Source organism: Cavia porcellus, unplaced genomic scaffold (genome assembly GCF_034190915.1).
Source record: "Cavia porcellus strain 051 isolate PalLab524CR breed Dunkin Hartley unplaced genomic scaffold, mCavPor4.1 scaffold_23, whole genome shotgun sequence".
NCBI lineage: Eukaryota > Metazoa > Chordata > Mammalia > Rodentia > Caviidae > Cavia > Cavia porcellus.
This window is the reverse complement of record NW_026947506.1, coordinates 30,276,364-30,300,577: the sequence shown is the minus strand read 5'-3', so window position 1 is coordinate 30,300,577 and position 24,214 is coordinate 30,276,364. Positions and strand designations below refer to the sequence as shown.

At 50.5% G+C, this 24,214-nt stretch overlaps 2 protein-coding genes across 7 annotated transcripts in view; one reads left to right on the top strand and one right to left on the bottom strand.

Annotated features, from left to right (window-relative positions):
• CUNH7orf50 (chromosome unknown C7orf50 homolog) overlaps nucleotides 1-24,214 on the top strand; it is a 116,535-nt gene that overhangs the window by 68,803 nt on the left and 23,518 nt on the right. The gene's annotated exons all lie outside the window — the stretch shown is intronic.
• Nucleotides 1,605-18,265, bottom strand: Gpr146 (G protein-coupled receptor 146). 4 transcript variants are annotated; one of them, XM_063233998.1, is made up of 2 exons: nucleotides 18,121-18,265; nucleotides 1,605-6,037 (listed from the first exon to the last, which is right to left on the bottom strand). In XM_063233998.1, the coding sequence occupies exon 2, from the start codon at nucleotides 6,009-6,011 to the stop codon at nucleotides 5,007-5,009; it is 1,005 nt and encodes a 334-aa protein (XP_063090068.1). In that variant the 5' UTR covers nucleotides 6,012-6,037; nucleotides 18,121-18,265; the 3' UTR covers nucleotides 1,605-5,006. The 4 variants fall into 4 exon arrangements, with proteins under 4 accessions (XP_063090068.1, XP_005003792.1, XP_013008097.1 ...); XM_005003735.4 differs by lacking the exon at nucleotides 18,121-18,265 and adding an exon at nucleotides 17,807-17,996; XM_013152643.3 differs by lacking the exon at nucleotides 18,121-18,265 and adding an exon at nucleotides 8,365-10,800.

Sequence of the window (24,214 nt, the reverse complement as noted above, 5' to 3'; positions counted from 1 at the left end):
AAAAAGAAAGAGAAGGAAAAAGGAAGTCAGGCCTTTCTTTATGTAAAGCCTTTTATTTGTGTCTTGGGAATCCTTGGTGTGATGGTGGGTTTCCGGGTGGATGCTGTTCTGGTCCCATGGCTGGGTGCTCAGAATTACCCAGTGTGCTGCTCTCTTTGCTCTTGAGCACCATCAGCCGCTGGATGGAGCTCTGAAAACAAGCCTGTCGTGGAGCTGACTCACACCGTTCTGCTCAGCCCCTAACAGCGGCAGCTGCAGCGCTTTATTTACTCTTTGCAGCATCTTGGAGGGCGGTGTAGCTTGTCTGTGCAAGTGGCCTTGAGGGTGAGTGTTTCCCTTCCCCTTTTTATGAAGCACCCAGATCCCAGCTACCCACAGCCACATGCACAGATCTCATGTCCAGATTCATGAGTGCTGATAGGTGCCCTCACCCACATCGCCACCGCCTGTCAGGAGCCACTGGCTTCATTCCAGAATGTCCTGGAGCCCAGAGGCAGTGTCAACTGCTATGGTAGACAGGCCAGCTGAGGGGACCTGTAGCAACACCAGGTATCCACAAGCCTGAGGTTAGAAACTTCCAAATCCTTACCCCAGTAGAAAAGATAAATGAACTGTGACCCAGCTAAGGAACCACAAAGCCTAGACAGCTGTGGAGCATGGTGTCAGGCAGGCAGGTAGTGAACTCTGCTTCTTAGGAGCATAAACAGTGCAGAGAGCCCAGGTGGGGACTGGCATAAGTGTGAGTTCCTTCCAGTCAGGGGTCCTACCCTCCTCAGTGCCCCAGTCCCTGCATGGCTGACCTTTGGCACCCCATGGCCCATGAGTCCCTTTGCTGGTCCATCTCACTGGCACCATCAGGACTGGGTTCCTAGATTTTTTTTTTTTAAAGATGGGCTCTCACTATTTTGTCTCAGATGATCACTAACTTCTGAGTTCAAGTGATCTTCCTGCCTCAGCTTGCCTAAAGCTGGAACTGCAGGAGTGTACCACCATACCCAGCCTTTTGTGTTTTCTTTTTTGACCAAGTGGAGTCATAGCAGTTGAAATGGTGCAGTGACCTTAGACTTAGGGTCAGAAGGCCCTCAGAAGGGAGTGGGCAAGAAGCCCCTTCTGGAGTCAGAGTCCCTGGGCAGCAGATAGTTGAGGTGTTCACACATCCAGGAAAAGCTTGGCCCCCAGAGCTTGTCACACAGCATCAGGTCAGCACCAAGTACCTGTTAAACATGCTGCCACCACCTCAGGTTCCATGGCCACATGTATGGGCCTACAGGGCCAGAAGATGCACTGTGCTGGCCCAGCACAGCCACAGCAGACACACCCAGCACCAGCACAGGGGTAGCACTGGGCCACAGGAGCATCACTGTATGAGTGGAGTAGTTGGAGGCTTCCAGAAAGTTGTGAGAGGGGCTGCTCAGCCTGGCAAGGTGCAGGAACCCAGGAAGTTCTGTGATGCTGAGGCGCTCCCCTGGGGTTGGGGCAGGCGCAGGCCACGCGAGGTCATGGGTCCATGGGGACAGAGGCAGGGCAACTGGGACCATCTGGCCTTGTGCTACCTCGTGTGGGCAGTCAGGGCCATCGCCACTAAACAACCACAGGTGCACATATGGAACTGAATGGCTAGTGGTTTATTAGTTTGATATAAATTTTTAATAAAGACAAACTATAGAGAAATAAGTAAGAACCTTGATATTCATGTTATGAGGGAAAATAACCAATTTTAAAGTACTTCCTGTGCTGGTTTTCTGATACGTATCACACACTCGTACAAAGACACATTTTAAGAATCTAAAAATTAGGAAATTAGCATTAAATAACTTAATAGCCTTAAAATGTGTGGGACCCTCTAGCAGTTTCTTCTTTTTCAAATTCACAGAACCTCAGGCCCACAGGCACAGCTGTTTGGGTAGAGACCACAGAACAGAAGTCAGAAGGCTTCTAAGTTCCAACTAGTTTTAAATTCAGGAATTTAACACACAGTATAACTTATTTATTCTGCTTTATGCTTTGCAAATTGCTTTTTTATAAAAGAACAGTGGTGATTTTGTGATGTATCTGCCACAATTAGCAATAGGTCCTTTCCTACAGTGAGTCACGTAACCTTGGTAAAGAAGAAATGCAAGATAAAACTCACTTTTTGGAATACTAAATACTGAAACATGGCAAGCTTTCTGGTGAATTAAGAAAAATAAGATCATTACTGTTAAATAATAGTCAAGAAGAACTAGTTGGTGCAAACCTCGTGGCCCTCAAGCACAAATTCATAGACGTTTGACCTGCATGGTCAGCTCATGTGCCAAGACGAGCACTGAGCTCATGGTCCCCTTGGGCTTTTTCAGAGAGCTCCTTATTCTCTGCATAGCTTGAGTGCTTTCCTCCCCTGCCCCTTGAAAACATGGCAGAAGAATATTTTAGAGGGCAAGAGACAGGTTAGGCACACAGGATCCTCCAGGCCAAGTTTAGCACAGTACACAGGAGCAGGTGTCTAATGACAGGAACTGAACCATGCAGTGAGGAGAATGTGGCAGCAGCGGCCAGTGCAGGTGAAGAAGGATGTGCCCCTGCTGGGGCCCACACTGTAGATAGCTGCCTGCTGAGGGCTGGGCCTTACCAGGACAACCCACACGGACTACTGGCATCTACTGTATGTGTCCCTCTGGGCAGGTGGGGGTCAGTCATGTGGGTTTCCCACATGACATAACCAGTTTGCACTCAGAGCCACTGAGAAATTGAAAGGGACATGTGATCCTCCTTCCCCGCCACTGCATTGGGGAAGAATGCTTAGGTGGAAGAATCCCAGGACAGACATCCTATATCTCCTATACCATCCTATACCTCTTTGCCTGGAGCAAAAGGTACAGAAGGTATAATCCAGGAAAAAAAAAGGTCTTTACCTTTTTTGTTTGTTTTTTCTCGCTATGTAGTTCAGGCTGGCCTTAACTCACTGTGTAGCCCAGGCTATCCTTGAATTCATGAATATCCTCCTGCCTCAGCCACCCCCATGCTAGGATTGCAGGCATATGCCACCACCACAAAAAAGTGCTCCCCATCTGGAGCCTGTTTCCCCTACTACCTAGAAAAGTCGGACTGCCTTTTGGCTTGACCTTGGCCCCTATGCCACCTCACCCATAAAAGAATTATAGACAAGCTAGGGGTTTAGCTCAGCGGCACAAGCACCTGCCTGGAAAGCACAAGATCATGACTTTGATCCTCAGTACCAAAAAAAAAAAAAAAAAAAAAAAAAAAAAGTTATAGACAAGTAAACACCAACCAGCTACCTATGCAGGGCAGGGCTGGGCTGGAATCTGAGGGTTGGGGTTATCACTTCCTCAGCAAACAAAACTAATGGCTATTTCTGTGAGCAGTAGACCTCCTCAAACTCTGCGCATGAGAAGGGAAGGAAAGACAGGCTTGCACCCTTAAAGACTTGAATAAGAGCCTGGCATACCTAAACAAAAACTTCACAGTGAAAAGCAACTCAGAACCATTCTCCACTTCAGCCCCACTGCTTATGGATAAGGAACTGGGCCCCATGGAGCTCACCAAACATATCACAGCTGCTAGGGGCAGACTTGGACCCAAAGCCAGGGCATCCAGTGTATTTTCATATTTCACAAAGAAAAAGTAACTCAGGTACATCACAATTTGAGGATTTGAGGAGACACTGTTGGTGTACAATAAATACAACTAAAGCAAGGTAACTCATGGCTGAATTTCCCAAAAGACTAGGACTAGCGCTTAAGGCACTAATCATAAACAGGCCAGAATGCAGGGTCACACTGTACTGCACCGCACACAGGTGTGTTCTGAAGCCAGCCACAGGCCTGCATGTCATGTGTTAGAGACACCAGGTCTGGGAACACCCATCACAGTAGCCATGCTGCAGAAGGAGGGCAGCATGCTGGAGGTTCCTTACATCACTTCTGGTGGTCACTTGGGGGAAAGTCTTCCTACATACAGAGCTGCCTGGGTTTCAGAATTGGGGATTTGGGACTGTGGGCCTATAATTAAATCCTGCAGAACTGGAGTGGAGGACGTGGGTGGTGTTGAGGGATGAAGGTTGGTAAAAGCAGGACTAGGGCAGCAGGTAAGTGCCTCACTTGTGCTGACCCACTGCTGACACCTTGGTGCAGCTGTGCACAGGCCACCTTACCACCGTGGATGCCAGACCCTGGACACCTTGGGGAACTAGCTTCATACCATCGTGTCCTCCTCCTGTCGCTCATGTTTAGGTAGTAAATTAGGAATCCCTCCTTCCTGACCTCATGTGTATTCCTTAGTTTGTGTGCACTCTGGGAAAGAGGTTTAGAGGGACAGGTCAGTACTGAAGGAGATGAGCTGGTGCTGTCTGTAGGGGCAGGGCAGCAAGGATGCATGGTGGTAAGGAACTACCATGTCATTTACACCCATTAAAGCCAGCACACACGGGCCACCACAACTCCATGCAGCTGTACACCATGCCATGTGCCTTCCTCAACCCAGGCTAACAGATGGCAATAATGTTGCCTCCTTTGTACTGTTTCCTTCATCTTAATACTTGTCATTTTTCTATAAAACAAGGGGGGGGGAATCAAGTACTATGGCAATACAAAGTATAAATACTGGCTTTAAATTTTATCACTTCATTCAAAAAGCCTGGTGTCGAAGAGGCTGAAGGTCAGTTCGCTGTGAGGACACGGACTGAGAGATGTCTTGAGCAGAGATGCACCATCTTCTGAAGAAGGTGGGGTGGTAAGAGGCTGCCTTTCCCACATACAACAGGCCTGTGCTTTCCCAGAATGGCCTGCCTAAGAGGAGCATTTTGGGGGAAAACAGAAAACCTCAAGAAAATACGCCCCGTGCTGTTCTTGCAGCAGTCTGTCTTTGAGAAGAAAGCGCCAAGCATCTGGTAACAAAGTGCTACGCATCCAGTTGAACTTGATTTTCCTTGTAGCCAGCTCATCTCCCAGGACCTGCAGCCAGTGAGGGGCAAGTGAAGCTTCCAGCACGGTTACTGCCATTGGCACTCTCTAGGCTTGTGCCATCACTGGCTGGACCCCTGAGGGATCCGGGGAGCAATGCCGAAGTCCACAGTTCATTTTCTTTATCAGTCGCCGGAGTTTGCTAGGAAAGTTTCTGTTGATGTGTCGGTATAGCAGTGGCGTCACAGAGCTACTGGAGAAGGCCAGGAATTTGGACAAATCTTTAACAAAATACAGGATCCCTAGGTAGTGCCCATCCACCGGCTTCCCCCTCGAGACCAGCACCGTGTGTCCCAGGAGGCTCAGGTAGTAAGGTGTCCAGAGCCCGAACTGCATACACACAGTGGCCACCAACAGCCTGTGCACCCAGGGCTCCAGCCTCCCCATATCCTGGTCCAAGGGCGTGTCCTCTTTTCGGATCCGAGAGATGAGTGCCAGGGCATACAGCACAGCCAGGCCTGGCACCACATACCCAATGAGCACCAGGATGGCATCAGCAGCCTCTGTGTTTTGCATCTTGGCACACTCAGCAACCCGAGAGGACACATGGCTGCAGATGTAGAAGAGCAAGGAGGAAAAGCTGGTGAGCAGCGCCCCACCCCAGACAAAGCCACACACATGCCGTGTATTATACACGCTGGCCATGTACGTACGTGGCAGGGCCCGCTCGATGTAGTAGTCGAGGCTGAGCAGGACAGTGGAGTACATGGTCACTAGGGAGGCCACGTTGAACAGGATCAGCAGTGTCACATGTGCTTCACTGCTGAGGCTCCACAGTGCCCACCTGGTGTGGGGTAGCCCCAGGAGGTGCACAGGAGCCAGGGCGCTGAGCACTAGGCCTGCCACAGCCATGTTCACAAAGTACACATCCGGCATGGTCATACTGCTCTTGCTGCTCAGGTTCACCAGCACCAGCAGTGTGTTGTAGCCCAGGCCCACAGGGACACCAGCCACCAGGTAGAGCAGAGAGAGGACCCAGAGCCCTAGGCGCAAGTCCTGGCACAGCTGCTCCTCGCCCTGCATCGTGCCATTGAGTGGGCCGCAGCTCCACATGGCAGCCTCACCCAGACTCCGCAGCTCTGTGGAGAGAGGGGACAAAGTCAGCCAGTCCCTGTCCTCTTGCTTGGCACCACTAGCCCCTGGGAAACTGTACAAGGTCCCAAGTAAGGCTGCTATGACACCCATGGCCATGATCAGGCTCCAGGATCCCATTTCCTCAGGAAATTAAGTCCTGGACAACTCATTCCTGACACTGCCACAGAATCTGCCCAAGCAAAATGCCATGCCATTCCCTGAATCCTGAATCTACCAGCAGAGTGCTGCTGCCACCTTTTGGCACTGGGGGGCTCTACAGGGACAGAACTCACCGGACCCCAGGTACCTGGCAGTGCTATGGGGCCCCCTGCCAATTGGTGGGCTATTGCTGAGCACCTACTGTGAGTTGGAGGAAAGAGGGACAACACAGTGTTACCTGGTGGGACACAGATATGTGTACCTGTCTGGGCACCTGCCGAGCAGAAGCAAGAAGGAAGCACCTGGCAGGTGGGAGTATTGTGTACACATGCAGCACAAGCTGTGGGCCACAAGCGGACCTGGAAAGGCCGCTAGCACTGAGCTGCGGGACCCCGAGGCCCCCAAGAAGAGCTGCTGCTCTGGAGAAAGGTGCAGTGCTAGATCCCAAGAGGAAGCCCAGCACACTCTGCAGTCTTAGAACTGTCATGCCTGCACAGGGCGACTGAGCTGCTCTCCCCAGCCTGTGCAGACTAACACCATGGTTCCTAAAGCCTGCTCGTGACTGGTGCTCATGTCTGCCAGCACTGAGAGAGGCTGGCAGCACAATGGTCAGCCCAGGCAACACTGAGCCTGGGTTGCCTGGGGACACAGCACATCTTGAAATAACCTAATGTGAAACTGATAGGTGAAGCTGAAACTTAACACAATTCCTCCTCTACAAAAAACAGACATTTTTTCAAGAAACTTACATTTAAATGTAGTTTGACCCAACCGGACCTCCTGCTCTCACAATGGAAGACAATGTTGAGGCAGACCATTGAAAGCCGGCCGTCTTGTTTCCCAGAGCTCAGAGACAAAGCAAGGAAGCCAGGCTACTGGGATTGGCTCTGATCCCGCCTGCTGTGGGCCTCACCAGAGGAGGCTCTGCAGTCCCCACCTCCACACAGGATCCCAGCAGTGGGAGGTGGGGGCTCTTGCCACCACCACCACCACCCCCATCTGCCAGCAGCATGGCTGAGGGTAGAAACAGGAAAGTTTATGATGGAGAAAACAGTCTGCTGTGGCGCCACCCCTCACTCCCAGTGCAGGCCGCATTGTGAAGTTCCACAGCACCAGGGACACTGCCCCTAGGCCAATCCGCAGTGGTGGCTTTGGTCAGCATGCCCCAGACTCAGGCATGTGGTGCTGTGCTAGATTCCAGACTGCAGTTCTCAGGTGCATATGGGAGGAACACCAAGCTCAGGGCATAGTGCAGAGCCGATGTGTGGTCCCCACAGTTGAGATAGGATGTCAAACAGTAAGATGCCAAGAGCTAGCCCCACTAGGCACAGGGCAACCTTGCTCTCCCCGTTCTCTTTGGGAATGTAAGTCCCAAACTACAGCAGCCATACTCCAACTAGGATCCTGCCTACCCTTCTACTTAACTATCCTGACCAGCCCCAGGCAGGGCCAGGGAGCCCATGGGGTGGGGGTGGCAGGGGTGCGAAGGGTAACAAAGGTGTGAGTGTCTCTGATGTGTCCTCAGAACCATCACCTCTTGAGATGCCATCTATGATCTCTGGACCAACCCAACAACTGATCCTTTTTGCTTTTCTCTCTGTTGAGTCTCCCCAACTCCTGACTACAGAATGCCTACAGCCAGCACCTGTGATTAAGGGCTGTCTCAGGTGTGTTAGTCCCCAGGCTTGTCTCCCACAATGTACAGCTTTGGTGGTCACTGAACAGAGCTGGAGCCTGTGTTGTAGGGACCCAATCCTACCACTATCCACCAGACCTCATGGGCTACAAGTCCCACAACACATTCTGTGGCCACTGAGAGAGGGTGTCAGTAAGCCATGTCTGCGCCCGAGTGTCCAGAGCCTGCTGGCCCAGCCCCTCTGTGGCATCCAGAACTTTCTGACCCAGCCCCTCCTGTGGCATCCAGGACCTACACTTTGTGTGGGGTGTCCCCTCGCATTCCCACTTCAGTTTTCCTTCCTTGCTCTGGGATAAACAGCTATGAAAGCCACACACAATAGGGCCACATAGCAGTGATGGGGCTATGTTCTCTAGTGACCTCACAGGTAGGCACATCCATCCAACAGACAGGGTCAAGAGCCTGGCTCACTCTGTCCCTCCTGCTTACAGTGGCTGCTCTCCTGGCCACCCACCAGCCCCAGCCATTGGCTCTTACCTTTACTTTGCATCCCACATTCTGTGAGGCCACAGACTGCAAATGCTGTACTCGGGCAGCATGGCAGAGCCAACACACCACTGCAGAGCAGAGGGACTGTCCTGTGCCTCTGAAAGCCCACCAGCCCCTTCAACTGCAGCCAGAAGGCATGGGTGCGGGTGTGTGTGTGAGGCTGCTGCAGGCTCGTGCCAGGAGACGCCACACTTGTTTTCCTCCAGCAAATTACTCACGCGCCTCTTGCCTCCCTTGGCAGCAGAGCTGCCCCTCCCCACCACTGTTTACAGTCGGTTTCAAGAAATGAGAGGTCATGCTTGGACGGGCTGGTGCTCCCAGATCAAGCGTGTTCACATCCTCTCACGCTTGGCTTGGTAAGTGTCCAGGCTCCCAAGGGCTGACTGGTTTACATCGAGGCAGCAGTGGCATTTCCCCTCAGTCCCTCCTGTGTACATCCGGCTCCCAGTGTGTCCTGGAGGGAGTGGGGGTGGGTCTGGCACAGACTCAGGGTCCTGCTACTCAGAATGGCTGAGGAGATCAGTTACAAATTCTGCTCCCCTGAGGAAACAAACTGAATAGACGTTTGTGGAAACTAAGCTGTGGCTGCTAGGGCTCTGTAAATCCAGTCAAAAGTCGGACCAGAAAGTTCCTGGCCGCCCTCACGTCAGACCCAGAGACAGCAGCCCTTTGAAGGTACAGCTGTATGCAGGACCAGAAAGAGGGCTGTTCCTGCAGCCTCCACCTACATTGCCAGGCAGCGTCTGCCTGTGCAGTGTCCACAGGGACTGGGAGCAGCCTCAGGAGGGTGGGTGTCAGCAAGGTCCATGCTGCAGACAGCTGCACCCTGTGCACCAGAGTGGAGACTGCATCTGCCTAGCCTGCTGACTCCCACTGCCAGAAGTGGGGCAGGAAGAGCCTTCCTGGAAACGTCACGTGGAGCAGCACTGTTTAGATTCCTGGCGCTCACGTGCAAGGGTGGCTTCCCCCAGGGTCTGCGAGAGCACTGCCAAGGAAAGTTCATGTGTTTACACCAGCCAGGGCACACAGCAGAGGGGGCCACGGCTCCTGCTTTTATTTACTGGCAGCTATACCATGGTGAAGGACTTTATAAGCTAGAGTTAGCTTGTAAGTAGTTTTCTTATGTAACTATAACTTTTGTTTTACATGAGGACCACAAGCCAGATAGTACTCATTTTCATTCACTTTCAGTCCCCCCGAAAATGACATGCTTTGCTTTTCATCTGACATTACCTCCAGGAAGCTAATGTATAACCTGCAGATCTTGGGAGCAAAGTGACCACAGTGGGCTAGTGGCCTTCAAGGCTGCTGCCACCCACCACAGGGATGTCCACAAAGTTGAGATGGGCTGTGGCAGGTGGAGAAGCAGCGCTGCAGTCATGGTGAGAAGCAGAGGAGAACCTGGGCATCTTGTGAGGGTTCATGACACTCTTTCACCTGCAGATGTGACCTGCAGCCTCAGGATGGTGAAGCAGCAAATGCTGCCCCCAACCCACACACACCTGTGTGTTGGGGGAGGGAGCAATGGCTGCCAGAGCTCATTGAATCCAGTCAGGAAGTGTTCTTGCCTCACCTCGTCACAGGGCAATGAGTGATGCTTTCTCCCATTATCCCTTTGTCCCTGGAAGCCCTAGCTGAGAGAAGTCCTATCGTGCTCTAGGCCCATGTGACCAGTGGGATCTGAAGGCCCAGGCCCCATACCCATTCTAGCTACAGGGGCTTTGCGTGGGGGCCAGGGCCTGTGCAGGCAGAGCTGCAGAACTTATCTCTCCCTCCTCCCTTCATGGTTCCTGTTCCCCTGTGGTCCTCCCCCTCCTTCCTGTTCCCTTGGCTGTTTGGGGAAGAAGGACATCCTGTAGGTAGGAAACAATGGCTCGGTTTCCACCCGCCAGCTCCAGCCTCAGGACCTGGGCTGGGCAGTCTTTCCAGTTAGCCAGGCCTCCTGGAAACTTCCTTCATGAGAAATCAGAGCACAGAACCAGATGGTGGGAGTTTAAGAGGTTACAGGCAGAGAAGAAATTCCCCAATGTACCCTTTCAGGTTTAGTCTCTATATGATGGATAAGTCAGAGTTTAACAAGTTTATCAGGATGGAAGATTCCAGAAGATCCCTCACGTAGTAGAGAAACAGTACAGAGAAGGCATCTTTCAACTATGGTGGGGCCTTTGCTCTTGGCCTGGGCCAAGGCTGAAGGTGCCAAGCACTCCTGGCACACGCTTGTGTTCCACTCATTTTCATTTGGGAAGCTGCTGACCAGATGGCAAGATCAGTTCCCAACTTCTGGGGCCCTTCCACCTACTGCCCTCCTTCCACTACAGGGGTCCAGGTCAGCAGAACCCCTGGAGGCCTCTCACTATCATCTCTAGGACAACCACCCTCATCACAAAGCACTGCCCACCCAGCTGCCCCAGACCCCCTGCCAGCCCCTTTACCCATCTGTATCCTCGTAGAGGGGCTGGTGAAAGCCCAGGTTTTCAAGAAGGCCCTCTCCCCCACCCCCTTCCTCCACCCCCAACTGTTGCCTCCCCTGGGCTCTCCTGCCAAGCATGTTCCTCCTCACACTGGCTGGTTTGGCCACCTTCCTTCTGCTCTCATCATTGGCCTCTCCCACCCCGAAACTCTTCCCCCACCATTGCTACAAGACCTGCCAGGCTCATTCTCACCCACACCCCTCAACACAAGGGCACTTCTCAGGCCAGGCCCTGACTCCCAGTGCCCCTTTCCCATGACCCCTTTCCCCTGGAAGCAGAGGCCCCTGCTGACCACATTCAGCTCACCTTGGCAAAGCCTTGGGTTTCTCCTGACGACCTGCTACCCTGCCCTGCTTTGGGCCTGGCCACCTCCCAGGTAGCTTTCCAGCTCTACAGTAAGCAGGAACATAGTCCAGTTGTGCCCTGACCCCAGGTGCAATGTCCCCAGAAAGCAATTGCAGGGACACACATAGCCCCAGTTCTCCAATCACTGGGGGAGTCTGCCTGCTAACCTCAAGATCCTGCCCAAGGTGGCTTCAGGGTCACTTCCCTGCCTTGCAGTGTGCCAGGAGATGGCAGTCAGCCTGGTCCCCAAGTATAGGTATACCTGGAAGGGCAGGTGGGCTTCCTAAGCCAAGGCTGTCTCACTCAGTCTGGCCAGGAATAGGTGATTACAGGGCCATGTGAAGGCCTCTGGCTACCAAGATGGTCCTAATCAGTCACTTCAGTGTTTTCTCTTTAGAATTTATTGATGATGTAATGTGACTTACATGTGCTCTCTTTCCTTTTCCCTTTGTCTTTTTAATTACACTCATGAAGAAACCACAAGATCAGGGCTGGTTTTGCATCTGCTTACACTCTCCCATGGCAGTGATGCACCCTGTGTGAAATCTCACGGTTGTGGGTTCAGGACCAGCAGAGGAGAAAGGGTACAAAGGCTGACCTTGCTGAGGCAGAAAGAGGACAGTGCTCATTCAAGTCAGCTGTGAACCCTGATCAGCACTGTGATCCACACTCAGGTTGGCTCACAGGCAGCTGACAGAACCTCAGCCCACTCTGCTTATAGCCTCTCCTCTCCTCCTCTTTGTCTCTCAGCACCTGCTTCCCCAGCAAGAGGGAGCAGTTGACAAATGCATCACAGAGCTGGGGATAGAAAGGAGATCGGGGACCAAGACTGTGGTGCCCATGTGAGCCCACCCTGCCTCATCATGGTTAGGAGGCCTTTCTTCTTCATGTGTGTCGGGAGGGTGCTGGGGCATTGGTGGGAGTGCTGTGCAAATGAAGCCTTTAAGGAATTAAAGTGAGCACAGAGCCATCCCCTCCCACTAGAGGACAGCTTGGCTGGGTAGCCAAGAGCTGGTCAGAAGAGCTTCCAGGGCACATCACTGGCCACCCATTACGGTTCTGTGCATTCTGTCCAGCACAAGTAATAAGGTAGCCACCTCCAAAGGGGTGGGGCCAGATCTTATTATCACTTGTGGAATGATCAGCAGTGGGCACACAGATGGTTGTTTTCATTCTGAGGTGCACTGGGAGGTCCCAAGGAGCAGTGTGCCTTGGGAGTCTGCATAACCCCAAATTGTGGATCCTAGTGGGGGTCTCTGTCTGCTTGACAGCTGCTTGCATCATATGTCTTCCTGGGTGAAGGCAGAACCACCTGCCCACACAACCCTGAAGGCTGAGGTTATCTCACAGGAAGATGCAACTGCCCTGGCCCCAAAGCAGTTCTTACCAGTGGACTTCCCCTTGGCTTCCATGAACCCCCCACCCCCACCCTCCATCTGTATTGCTTTGGAGCAAAGGACCACCAGGAAAGAGTCCTCTGCTAACCATTCTCCTTGCAGACTTAGAAGTTGTGGAAGTGCTCACCCCAAGTCAGGTGGTTTCCTTCTCTCTTCTGGGCCCTGAGCACACACCTAGGGGTCTAGAATTTCCTTCTAATTTCTAGCCACACGTCCCTTGAGCGTCTTTCCCCAGAGGTCATCTCCCAACAACACTGAAGCACCTGGCCAGTGTATTCTGTGCCACCAAGTTGCCAGCCAAGGAGTTCCTAGTCAGAGGTGGAGCAGAAAGAAGCCTGGAGGCAATGGCAGCCTGTAGAATGAGACCCCACTACACAATCCCACCCTTTAGCACCTGTGTTGACTGTGAGTCCTCACACTGGCTGGTCTGCAGGACCTGGAGGTCCTGAGCAGTAGGTACACCTACAGCACGGTACAGTTCTCCTTCACTGCTGGCTATAAAATGGGAGGTGCTGAGCACTGACGTCCCTAACCAGGGCTTCACGCTCAGAAAGCTGGGGGCTTCTAAGCAGGGTGCTTAAAACAAGGTAATACAAGTCCTAAAATAGCTTTCATACTCACACTACAGGGAGCCTGAACATGAGGATCGGAATAGATGGTGCTGCTATATGAAAGCTGTGTCCTGTGCTCTGCAGAGAACTCAATTGGGCAGCATGAACCAGTATCCAGACCTTAGAGAAACTACATATCCCTAAACTATCCATGAAGGAAGTGCTTGAGAATTCAGGCTCAGGAGCCAGGCTGCCAGGAGTTGCATGCAGTCTTTCTATTTACCAGATGTGTGTCTCTGGGTGCGCAGGAAGCTACTATCTCTGTGCTAAGTTTCCCCAAGTGTAGGAAAATCTGCATGTGATTGCTAGGAAAATTACATTCATCAATTCTTGGAAGCCCAGAAGAGTTCCTAGCACTTGTTAAGCCCACGCTGGACTTTGATGGTAGGATAACAGGGTCACAGATCTTCAGCATTACCACTACCCCCAACTGTCATTAGAGGCAGAGGAAGCTGGTTTGTTTCCTTTCACTCAAAATCTTTGTCAACTGGCACATGTAAAGAGGAAACTAGAAGGGAGGGTAGAAATGACAGCACATGAATCCAAGTGACAAGCCACTGGATTCATGTGGTTCTGTCTGGGGGAAGTGCCATGCCAGGGCAAGCCTAAGAGGAAAAAACCTCCAGACTTTATTCTAGGGTTCAAGCTCACACCAACCATGTACACTGTCAGAAGACAGAGGCTCTGCAAACGTCACGACACACTGGCCTTCCTGGTGGTTCTCTAAGCATTAAACTACAGCATAAATATTTGCTTCTCTGGGTTGTGTTCACTGCTTTCCAAGGAATGTGGAACTGGGAAGGAGGGTGTGCTTCTCAGGTCTTAGTTCTTTCCTCTTGTAGCTTAAACATCTTGAGGCCCTGTGACACAAGAGTGAGCTGGCGGGTGTGGGTGAGCCACTCTGCACAGCTGACTGCCTGCTTCTTCTGAGCTTCCAAGAACACACTGCAGTGGCCCTATTCACCCTTCAAGATTGACGACATGGGTCCATGTGCAGGGTAGCTGTTAGCGCATTTCAAACTGAGGATCTGTATCATTCATTACTCCTATGCCTTATTTAAAAAGAGCCCAGAAGTGTGAACTGGCCTGTCAATAGTGAATGTCTGTAAGCAACAGAACAGGCAGGGCTGAATTAAGTAGTGATTCAGGGAACAGCCCCTGGAGAATACGGCCTGGTGACAGCAATAGTGGGGACAAGTGCCACAGCAGGCAGAGCCAGCAGAACACAACACAGCAGAGGAGCCTTCCCACTGCCAGGTCGCTAAACTAATATCGTTCAGTATTTCACTTCCTTGTCTCTGTTCACTGAAAATTCTGACTTCTTGTTCAGGGCCCACACCCTTTCTCACTGTTGTCTCATATATGAGTCCCATCAGGATACCTGGCCTTGTTTTTCAGTTCCCTCAAGACCCTGTTCAGCCCATCTTTGGTGTTCTGTTTGGGGCAGTAGCACCCTTGGGCGCCCCTCCCTCAACAGTCTCCACATGCCCCCAGGAGATCATGCCAGACTCACAGCCTATGTATCTCTCCTGCCCACACAGAGCCTGAGAGTGAGGAGGCTGCCCTCCTGTACTATGCCCTGCGACCTGGCTGAGGATATCTTTGTAGAGTGGACAGGGTAGCAGACCAAGTGGGGCACTTGCTCTTGTTCCAGGACAGATGTCTCTCACGCTTGACACCTGAGAGATACGTATCTGGAAAGAGATTAGAAGGCCCAGGCCATTCCATCCTGAGAGGGATGGTAGGGTCAGGGCTGACAGCAGCTCAGCCTCCCTGCTGAGGGGCCCTCTTACTGAGCCGCCTGCAGGTTGCTTCTGTTGAAAAAAGACCTGCTCTCCACTGTGAGATGCTCAGTTCCAGGTGAATGTTCTGGAATGAAGTGTTGAAAATGATTCCTGTTTGGTGGTGTTGGTTGTTTGGTTTCTTTTTGTAGAAATGAGCAGAAGATTTGGTGACAACATCCAGCTCTCATAGCCAGACCCTGAGAGAAGGCTGGTGTTGTCATAGGTTTTCAGTGTAGAGAGCTTGGGCACACTGATTCCTATCACACAGTGCCTCCCTGGGGTGTGATAAGAACGCTTCATTATGTAGATGGCTGGCTTTGATTTTTGTAGCCTTTTGCTTTTTATAGTTCTAACTGCAGAGCAGGGAGAGAGCCAGAGTGAACCAGGCAACCTGACTGTGATGCATAAACAAAGTGCATGCTCTCCTCCTTGGAAAAGCAGGAGCTGGGACAGCAGGGGGGTTGCTAAGACCAAGTGACTGAGTCCAGCTCCTCTGCCAGGGAGTGAGCAGGGCACTGTGGGGCCTGAGCTTTGTTTCCCTGGAGGAAGATAGGACACATTCTTTTGCTCATGAAGTGCTCATTACTGGGACTTTTGTGTTCTCTGACTAACTTGGTTTGAGGCTAATACCCTTTCCACACACAGCTCGCCAGCAAAAAACAGAAACAAAAAAAGACTGCTCAGAAATTCAAGGGCCAGACTGATGGTACAGATAGTCTCCGTTTCAGATCCTGGGCTGGCGTGGCACCCCTTCTTGGCTCCCCACTACCCAAGCTCTTAAGTAGGTGTGGTCTTACCTGCAGGGAAGTGCTCAGAGCCACAGATCTTATCGCAACCTGGTGGTTATTTTTACTTGTCACATTTGGTCTAACAGCAACAGTTGCTTGCTTGGTTTGCTCTGGTTCTAATTAAAATGGGGAAACTCCTGTCTATGTTCCCCTTGGCATGTAAGGAAGGGCCCCAGGGTGGGCCATCAGGTTGAATAGGACATTTGCCCATCTCATTCTGTCCCTCTCTCTGCTTTGTGACAGACTCACAAGGGACTGAATCCTGCTTCTTCAGCATGTCACTTAAGCACATCAAGCTAGGAGAAAACTCACCGTTGTACTCTCTAAACTGAGTCTCTCCTCAGCTGTTTGATTGCTGCATGGCATTTTAGGACTCTTGGCCTGTGAGGCCCTTGGACAGCTACAGCCTAATGCTGTGCTGTCAAGCAAATGCAGAAGTGGACAGCCTCCTTGAGCCTTAAGGGGAGTGAGGGGCCAGCAAGGAGGGGAAGTAACTAGGAAGCACCTTCTAAAGAAAGCAGTGAGCTCCAGTTATTTTGTGCACTGGGAAAGGGAGTGATCTCCTCCTCCCCAAAGGGATAGGTATGGGTATGATTGAATGAGTATGGGTCATTAAAGGCCCAGTGACAGTTACTGTCTCAAGACACTCAAGTGACAGCCTAACGGCTGTGATGGAGGCAGCCTCCCCTTGGCGTGCTAGCAAGGGCCCTAGCTGAGGCCCCTGCCTCTCCCTACCTGTGCATCACACAAACATGTTTTCCCAGCCAAACTCTGAAAGCACGCCATTTATCCATTGTTAGAGGTAATGGGTCTTTCCATGAAATCTGACATCCTGTATGTACTCACATTACAGTGAATGTAAGTGAATGTAAGCCTTACTTTTCCCTCTTCATCAGCCTGCTGTTATAGGAATATCAAGTCAACTCTGCCGAGTCTGCGTTCAAGGACACGCACACAAGTGTGTACCCCCGGGGCAATGAGCTTACTCTCTATGAACTGGCACAGTAAGCATTCAACATATACAAGCTTTTCCTAAAAGTTAATTACCTTTAGAGGACTTTTTAACTTAGTAAGATACCAGAAGTTCTGGTTTGGAGAAGTGACGTGACAGAAGTTCTTTAAGGAGCTACAAAGGAGGTCATGACCCAATAATGTGACCCTACATTAAGTATAATTATTCATAGTGCCCCTTTGCACTCACAGCAGTGCCCAGTTAGGATGACAGAGCATCTGGTCGCTATCATGCATGAGTAGCCTGGGAACACAATGAGAACAGCTTTATTCACACAAATTTGCAGAAGCTTTTAAAGAAAGCTTGTAGGCACTCTGTTACTGAATGCCTCTGCTAGATGCTCAAGATAAGGGGAAAAGAAGGTGTCAGCTGATTATTTAAAGTAAAATAGAGATCTCAAATAACTACCTCTCTACAGATAAGGAAATGAAAGGTGACAAATGCTGCTCTGAAGAGCAACTATAAAATTATTCTCAGATTAGCATGCACAGCACAGATGAACCACTACAACTAGTTATATTAGGAATCTCCAAATGTTTAGTTTAAAGACGTGATTTACCACCTTTACAATATTAATTCTGGGGATCTGGTTACTAGTGGATGTTTTGGAGCCTTTCACTAAGGCAGTGAAAGGTGCTTTCTGCGCCCTATCAACTGTCCAGGACAGCTGACACCAAACTGGTTATCTCCATGCAGTCAGTTCCAACACCAAAAATCCTATTCCAGGGACGAAAACGATAACCATGGTACCTAGGAGAACTCGATAGGTTCCCGCCGGTCATGTGCAGGACCTGGCCGAGCGCCTCCGTGGGCCGGAGACCTGGCTGCCGGTCCGCAGGTCAGTGACCTCGCGCCCGTACCCCGGCTGAGGCTTGGCTCGGCCGGCAGCCCTCCCCGCCAGCACGCGCTACCGGGAGCGGGCGCCGGGCAACTGAGCGCAACTCTGCGCTGGCTCCCGGACCACTGAAAACCAAGTTTGTTCGACCGACCCGGCCCAGCCCCCAAGCCCCGGCCCCACTCACCGGCTCGCTGGGCGGCGGCCACTGCGGGCAGCGCGGGGCTCCGAGGAGGCGGCGGGGGCTCACGGCGCGCACGCCGCACGAGCCCTGTGTACACACGTGATCGCGTCGGGTCCGCCCACGGCCCCGCCTCCCGACCGCCGAACCCAGCTATCTCGGGTCCCACCCACGGCTCCGCCTCCCGATTGCCTAAGGCAGCCCTGGCTGCCTTCCCTCGCCGCGGTACTTGACGGGCCTGTGCAGAGGGAGGGAAGGCGGGCGGGGGTACACCTCCTGCATCGGGTAACCCGAGACCTTCCCCGTAGGAGGACGCGAACCTGAGGTCCTCCTGCAGTACTCTCAAACGTCCCTTGGTGTCTGCTAAGGCGTCTTTGGGGGCGCGGCGCTGGCTGCTGAGTCACCCAGCCCTAATCTGCGGGGCGCACGCAGCCGCCCCAAGGAAGCCGGCGAGGTTTAGAGCTGAGGGCGGTAATCTGGCTCTCCCAGCTGCACCTGCTGCGCTTCCACCCTGCGCTCGCTCTTTCCACACTCGCCCACTACTTTCTGGCTACGGGGCTTTCTTTGTAAACAGAGTGGGTTGCAGGAAGGCAATATAAAGAACCGGTGCCCTGTCGGATGCCTGATTGATTGTGTGGCTGGTGTCGGAAAGTTGGAAGGGCACTTCCATCGCATGTTCTAGTTCAGTATCCAAGACTGATTGTTTTTGAAAATTGAAGTACGTGGATTTCAGAGCTTAGTGTGGATTTGCTGTGCGGTCAGGGGTTAAATAGGGCCAAATTGGCTCTCAGCTGCTTCGTGATACCACAGGCCTGAGAGGGAGGCTGAGGTCTGCTAGGACCAGACACAGGCAGAGACGCCTTCTTTGGACAGGTCGTCAGTGGGGAGTTGGCGCACATGTGTAACACAGCTCGTTTTTCTAATCCCTGTCCTTCTCCCTCCTCCTCTAGCTCTCCTTTCTCCCTTTTCTTTCTTGTAGACATTGTTAATCTTAGTTCCTGTTTATGTTATAGAACGTCCACATTCATTGAAGTTACTAAGATCTTATACATGAATTGTCTCTGCTTTTTTTATTTCCTCATCCCCTGTCCCCCACCTCTTGGCCTTGGTCCTCTGGACCCCTTCCCATGTGAAAGAGATCCATCTCCTTGTCTCATTCTATCCTTGCTTTATTTTTCTCTTAGTTTACCTTTTGCCTTACTCAAATGAGAGATATCATAGGGTATTTAAGTTTGTGTTCTGAGCATCCTGGTTTTAGAAATATTAAAACGAGATAAAATGTGTCAGCATCAATGAAGTACAGTATTTTTATTATCCTCACATGATATTCCATTGAAAATACTTAAGCAAATTGCCCGAGGTCATATCCCAGGCAAGTGAGGCAGGATTGAACTGAGGTGGTCTTTGGCTTTCTGGACTCATTTGAGACTGTGGGCCCTCACCACCTGCCTTAACAGTAAACCCTTGTCGCCTCCATTATATGAATGGTGTAAGACCTCAAGGCTCCTGATCAGAGTCTGGGCCATGCTGCAGAATGCAGGCTTCCAGAATCTATTCAGGGTGCATGTGGCTGGATAGGACAGCTGTTTGTGGGTAAGAATGCAGGTAGCTCCACCACGCTCACTGCTGTTAGTCACACAAGCAGGCAATCAGAAGGACAGAAAGTCTGATGTATTGGGGGGATTCTTCAAAGTGAGCCTTCTCTCCAGCTGAGCTCACAAAACCATTAGAGCCCCATGCTATGGCCATGAGGCTGGTCCGTGATAATCATAGTCTGTACCCTGCAGCCCAGTATCATGCTGAGGTCACACACCATAGAAACATCAGAATTGCCCTTCCCTTACCACATTCTTGAGACTTGGCAGGTCTTCTCAGCTGTTCTAGAGTGGCAATCAGTAAGATCAGCTGCATTCCACACCAAGGGCACTTGGGACTGCTGGTTGGGAGCCCAAGAGTTGTCAGCTGCCTAAAGCTGTGGGCATTTAGTCCTCTGATGAGGAGGTGGAGAGGTTGGTACAGCTGTAGTTAGTACACTGTAGCCAAAGAGAAGGCTAATGTTCTTCTTGATGGTGGACTTTGTTTTAGTAATTGTGCATTCACAGTGTAAACTTAACTCTACATGACATATAGGTCAGGACAGGCAGTATTTTTAAAATAATTTGTTCTTAAACAGTGGTTTAAGACCAAATGTGGTAGGGCATGCCTGTAATCCCAGCACTCAGGAAGCTGTGGCAGGAGGATCACTGAGAGTTCAAGGCCAGCCTAGGCCACAAAATGACTTCAAGGCCAGCCTGAACTGTACACTTTAACCCTGTCCTACAAACACAAAAGGTTTAAAAATTTAAAAATAAAACAGTGATTTCTATTTTTTGCTGGCCCACATGGCTGCATTAATATAACAGTGACAACCAGGGCCCAACAAAATATAGCATTTAATAAGGAAATATGAATGTCTGATGAGAGAACAGATCCTCCTGCCCTAAAGAAGCCAGTGAAAGATGACAAAGAGGCACACTGCTGTAATTCTTTTTTTTTTTGAAAGTAGTAAAAATGCAACAGCACAAGACAGAACAAAGCCAGTCGAGACAATGCAGTGAAATTGGTACAGGATTTCACAGTAGGATACTGGGATAGTAGTAATATGTATTATGGTATATCTCTTTAACTTCACAATAATTGTCTAATCAATTAGGTATAGTAAAATCAAACCAAAAATAGAACATTTTTTAAAAAATTTTTATTTTGAAAGTGTACAACAGAACAAGTCAGAATAAAGCCAACTAAGATCGTACAGTGAAATTGGTACAAAACTTCACAGCAGGTTACCGGGATAGCAGTAATAGGTATTACAGTATATTTTGTTATCTTTATAATAGTTGTTCTTTCAATCCCATATATCAAAATGAGATGAAATATAGAACACTATAAAACTTATCAAAACAGAATATTGAATAGAGCAGTGCCATTAATCAGAAAAGAGCAAAACAGTAATAAAAATATTTGCCTTCAAAGAAATGGTAGAAGGAAGTCCCCCTTATTTGCCATGGTCAACCTCCCAGGAGATGCTCAGATTTCTGGTTCCCACTTGCTAATGGGCAGGGAGGAGGAGGAGAAGGAGGATAGGGGAAGTGGGATATTTGACTCTAGGCCATATAGCAGTAGGTTCACTATTGCTAAGCAGGGAGGCAGAATGGTCATTTGTTTTCACAGCGTCCTCAGCTCCAACATGGCGTGGATCTCAGGAGACACTGCTAGTTCTCCCCCTGAAAGGGCTGCAGTGGGCCACACTACCGCTGCTTACCAGGGAGGGGAGGTGCTGGCTTGGCTTTCCAGAGTCCTAAGTTCCAACATGGCGTGGATCTCAGGGGACACTGCTAGTTCTCCCCCTGGAAGGCTGCAGTGGGCCACACTACTGCCGCTTACCAGGGAGGGGAGGTGCTGGCTTGGCTTCCCAGATCAAAAATAGAACATTATAAAACCAATTGAGAATACTGAATAGAGCAAAAGAAACATAACAAAACAGTGAAAACAACCTATGCCTTCGAACAGAAGATAGAAGGAAATCCCCCATATTTGCTATAGTGCATATGGTCATCCTCCCAAGAGATGCTGAGACATCTATCCCAAGTAGCTATGGGGAGAAGGGGCAGGTGGGGGAAGGGTGCTTGATTTTTCAGCCCACATGGCAGTAGGCTCACAGGTAATGGTTCTCCTCTAGGCCCACGCTGCAGATGCTTACCAAGAGGGCGGGTGAATAAGCTGCCTGAGCCCCTCCATGGCCGGATCTCGGGAGTCCACTGCTGTAATTCTTAAGAGGCATGATTCCTGTGTGGTCATCATGGGTCTACTCTCTGTCACCGCATTAACCTCAACCCCCTTCCTTGGCACCTCCATCCCCCTTTCCAAATTCCATCCAACTGGCTGAACACTAGGAGTTTCTGCCCATGGCAGAAGCAGATCTTCACAGTCATACCCCAAGAAGTACCGAGATGTGCCCCAACCTCGTTAGGCCTTTTGACCTGACAAGGCTTCTGGCCTCTGCTATGGCTGTCCTTGGCATGCAGGGCCTGACAGTCACCACTTGGCCCTGCACAGTACAGTGCTGTGACAGTCCCCACCCACCATCCTGCTCTGAGCTTCGCCCTTCTTTTGAGTGTGACTTGGAACATGAAGGACCAGTGCTTATTGAGAGCACCTTCCCTCTAGGAACCCCCTCACCCTGGCCGTGGGAGATATCAAGAGCAGTAGGAATCAGCGTAGGGCAAAGAATGGGAACCATCTGAGCCATAGGGGACCAACAGGACACACCAAGCCGTGAGCCAAGATTATAGTGGCCCTCACATCTCTATCCCCAATCACCACACCCACTGCCTTCTCTAGCCTGAGGTGGCAGGTGCTTCACACATCCTCACGTATCCTGGATGACCCATCCCAGAGAGCTGCCAGAACAAGTAGCAGCAACTAAAAAGGACAGGGAACTGTGGCTATCTGGCAGGTGCTGAGCATACACTGTGTCTGGCCTTACACCACAACCTGGCCTCTCCTGCCCCTGTAGAGAAGACCACCCTAGCAGGCCAGGACCATCAGGGACTCTGGCTGATGACCAGGCTCAGGGAGATAAAGGGGAATGAAGCTCCTGCAACACAGACACTGTCTCCCCCACCCCACCCCCACCCAGGAAGCTTTTGGCTGCTCCCCTCAGTCTGGAGCCGGGCTCTGACTCACACACCCAGGAGGGCTGCGTTCGTTTGCCTAGGGCCTTGCCCAATATGGGTATACTACAGCCAAGGGGCGCACAAACAAGCAGGAGGACAGCACTTACTGGCTGTGTACGTGCTAATGAGAAGCACTTGCAGTCTGTGGTTTACATCCAGAAAAACCTGGGGCCTTGAGGAACAGGGTCAGAGCTCACGAAAACAGCTGCTTGGAAAACCCCACACCTGCCTATGGGGTCAGCCAAGGTCAGGATGTGGAGTGGCACTTAAGCACTAGGGAATTGTGTATGAATTGTGCCCTAACTTGAAGCCTCATTGACCAGGATTACATTTTCTGTACACCTACTAGCTTTCAGCATCTCGCCCTTAACTTTCCTACAATGGCATTTAATTGGAACCAGTTGCTTTAGAATGGCTTCTTTCACTTGGGAATAAGTACTTAAGATCTTCCATAGCTTAATAGCTTGCTCCTCTCAGCACTGAATTAATAAATCATTGGATAGAATTTGGTCATCTATTAAAATGGTGGCTTCTGAGTTCAAGTAATTATGAGCAAAGCTACTATAACCATCCATGTGCAGACTTTTTGTATGGACATAAGTTTCCACATCCTTTAAATAAATACAAGGAGCATAGAGGTTGGACTGAACAGTAAGATGTTTAGTTCTGATGCCAAACTGTCTTCCAGAGTATACAGTTCTGCATTCCCCTCAGCAGTGAACAAAGGCTCCTATGACTCCACATCCTGGCCAACATTTGGTGTTGTCAGTGTTGATTTTCACCATTCTCATAGATATGTATGTCAGGCATCTTTTCATGTGCCATCCTCCTAGGTTCAAGATTTACTTTTGCTCATGGATGGCCAATTGCTCCAGCACCATTTCTTTCACAGCCTTTGTCCAAAGTCAAACTGTCGCTGGGCATGATGACACACATCTGCTCACTAGGCTGATGCAGAAGGACTGCAAATTCAAGCCCAGCCTAGGGTACTTATGAGGACTTCTCAAAATAAAAAGTGTTAGAGAGAACTCCCCTATCCTACGTTCCATCCCATATGGCAAGAAGAAAAAAAAAAAATGTCAGATTGGTACTGTGGGACAATATCTGAGTTCTTAATTTCTGTCCATCTGTGTATATCTGTCAGTCCTACACTATCTTGTCCCCATGGCTACATAATAAGCCTTGCAATCAGGTAGACTGATTCCTTATGCTTTGCTCCTTTTTTTCAAAATCGTTTGAGGTACCCTAGTTCCTTTGCTTTGCCATATAAATTTTACTTGTTTGTTTATTTATTGCAGCACTGGAGATTGAACCCAGGGCTTTTGCACTGAGCTACATCATCAGCATTTTATATGTTTTAGTTTGTCACTCAGTTGCCTAGATTAGATTCAAACTTTGTAGATCTTCCTGCCTCAACCTCCCAGAGTCCTGGATTACAGGTGTGTCTACTCACCTGGCTCATTTAGACTTGTAACTTTCCTTCATCAGTGTTTTGTAGTTTCCTATATAGTGGTCTCGTCTGTGTGTGTTAGAGTCACAGTGAAGCCTTTCCTCCTAATGAAGAGTAGCAAGTGGTGCTATAGTCCAATTTCCATGGCTGCTGTATGGAACACAAAGACACTTGCTGCTCACATCCTACAGCTTGTCAGGCTCACATGCAGTCCTAAGGGTTATGCTGGAGATTCCTCAGACTCTTCCA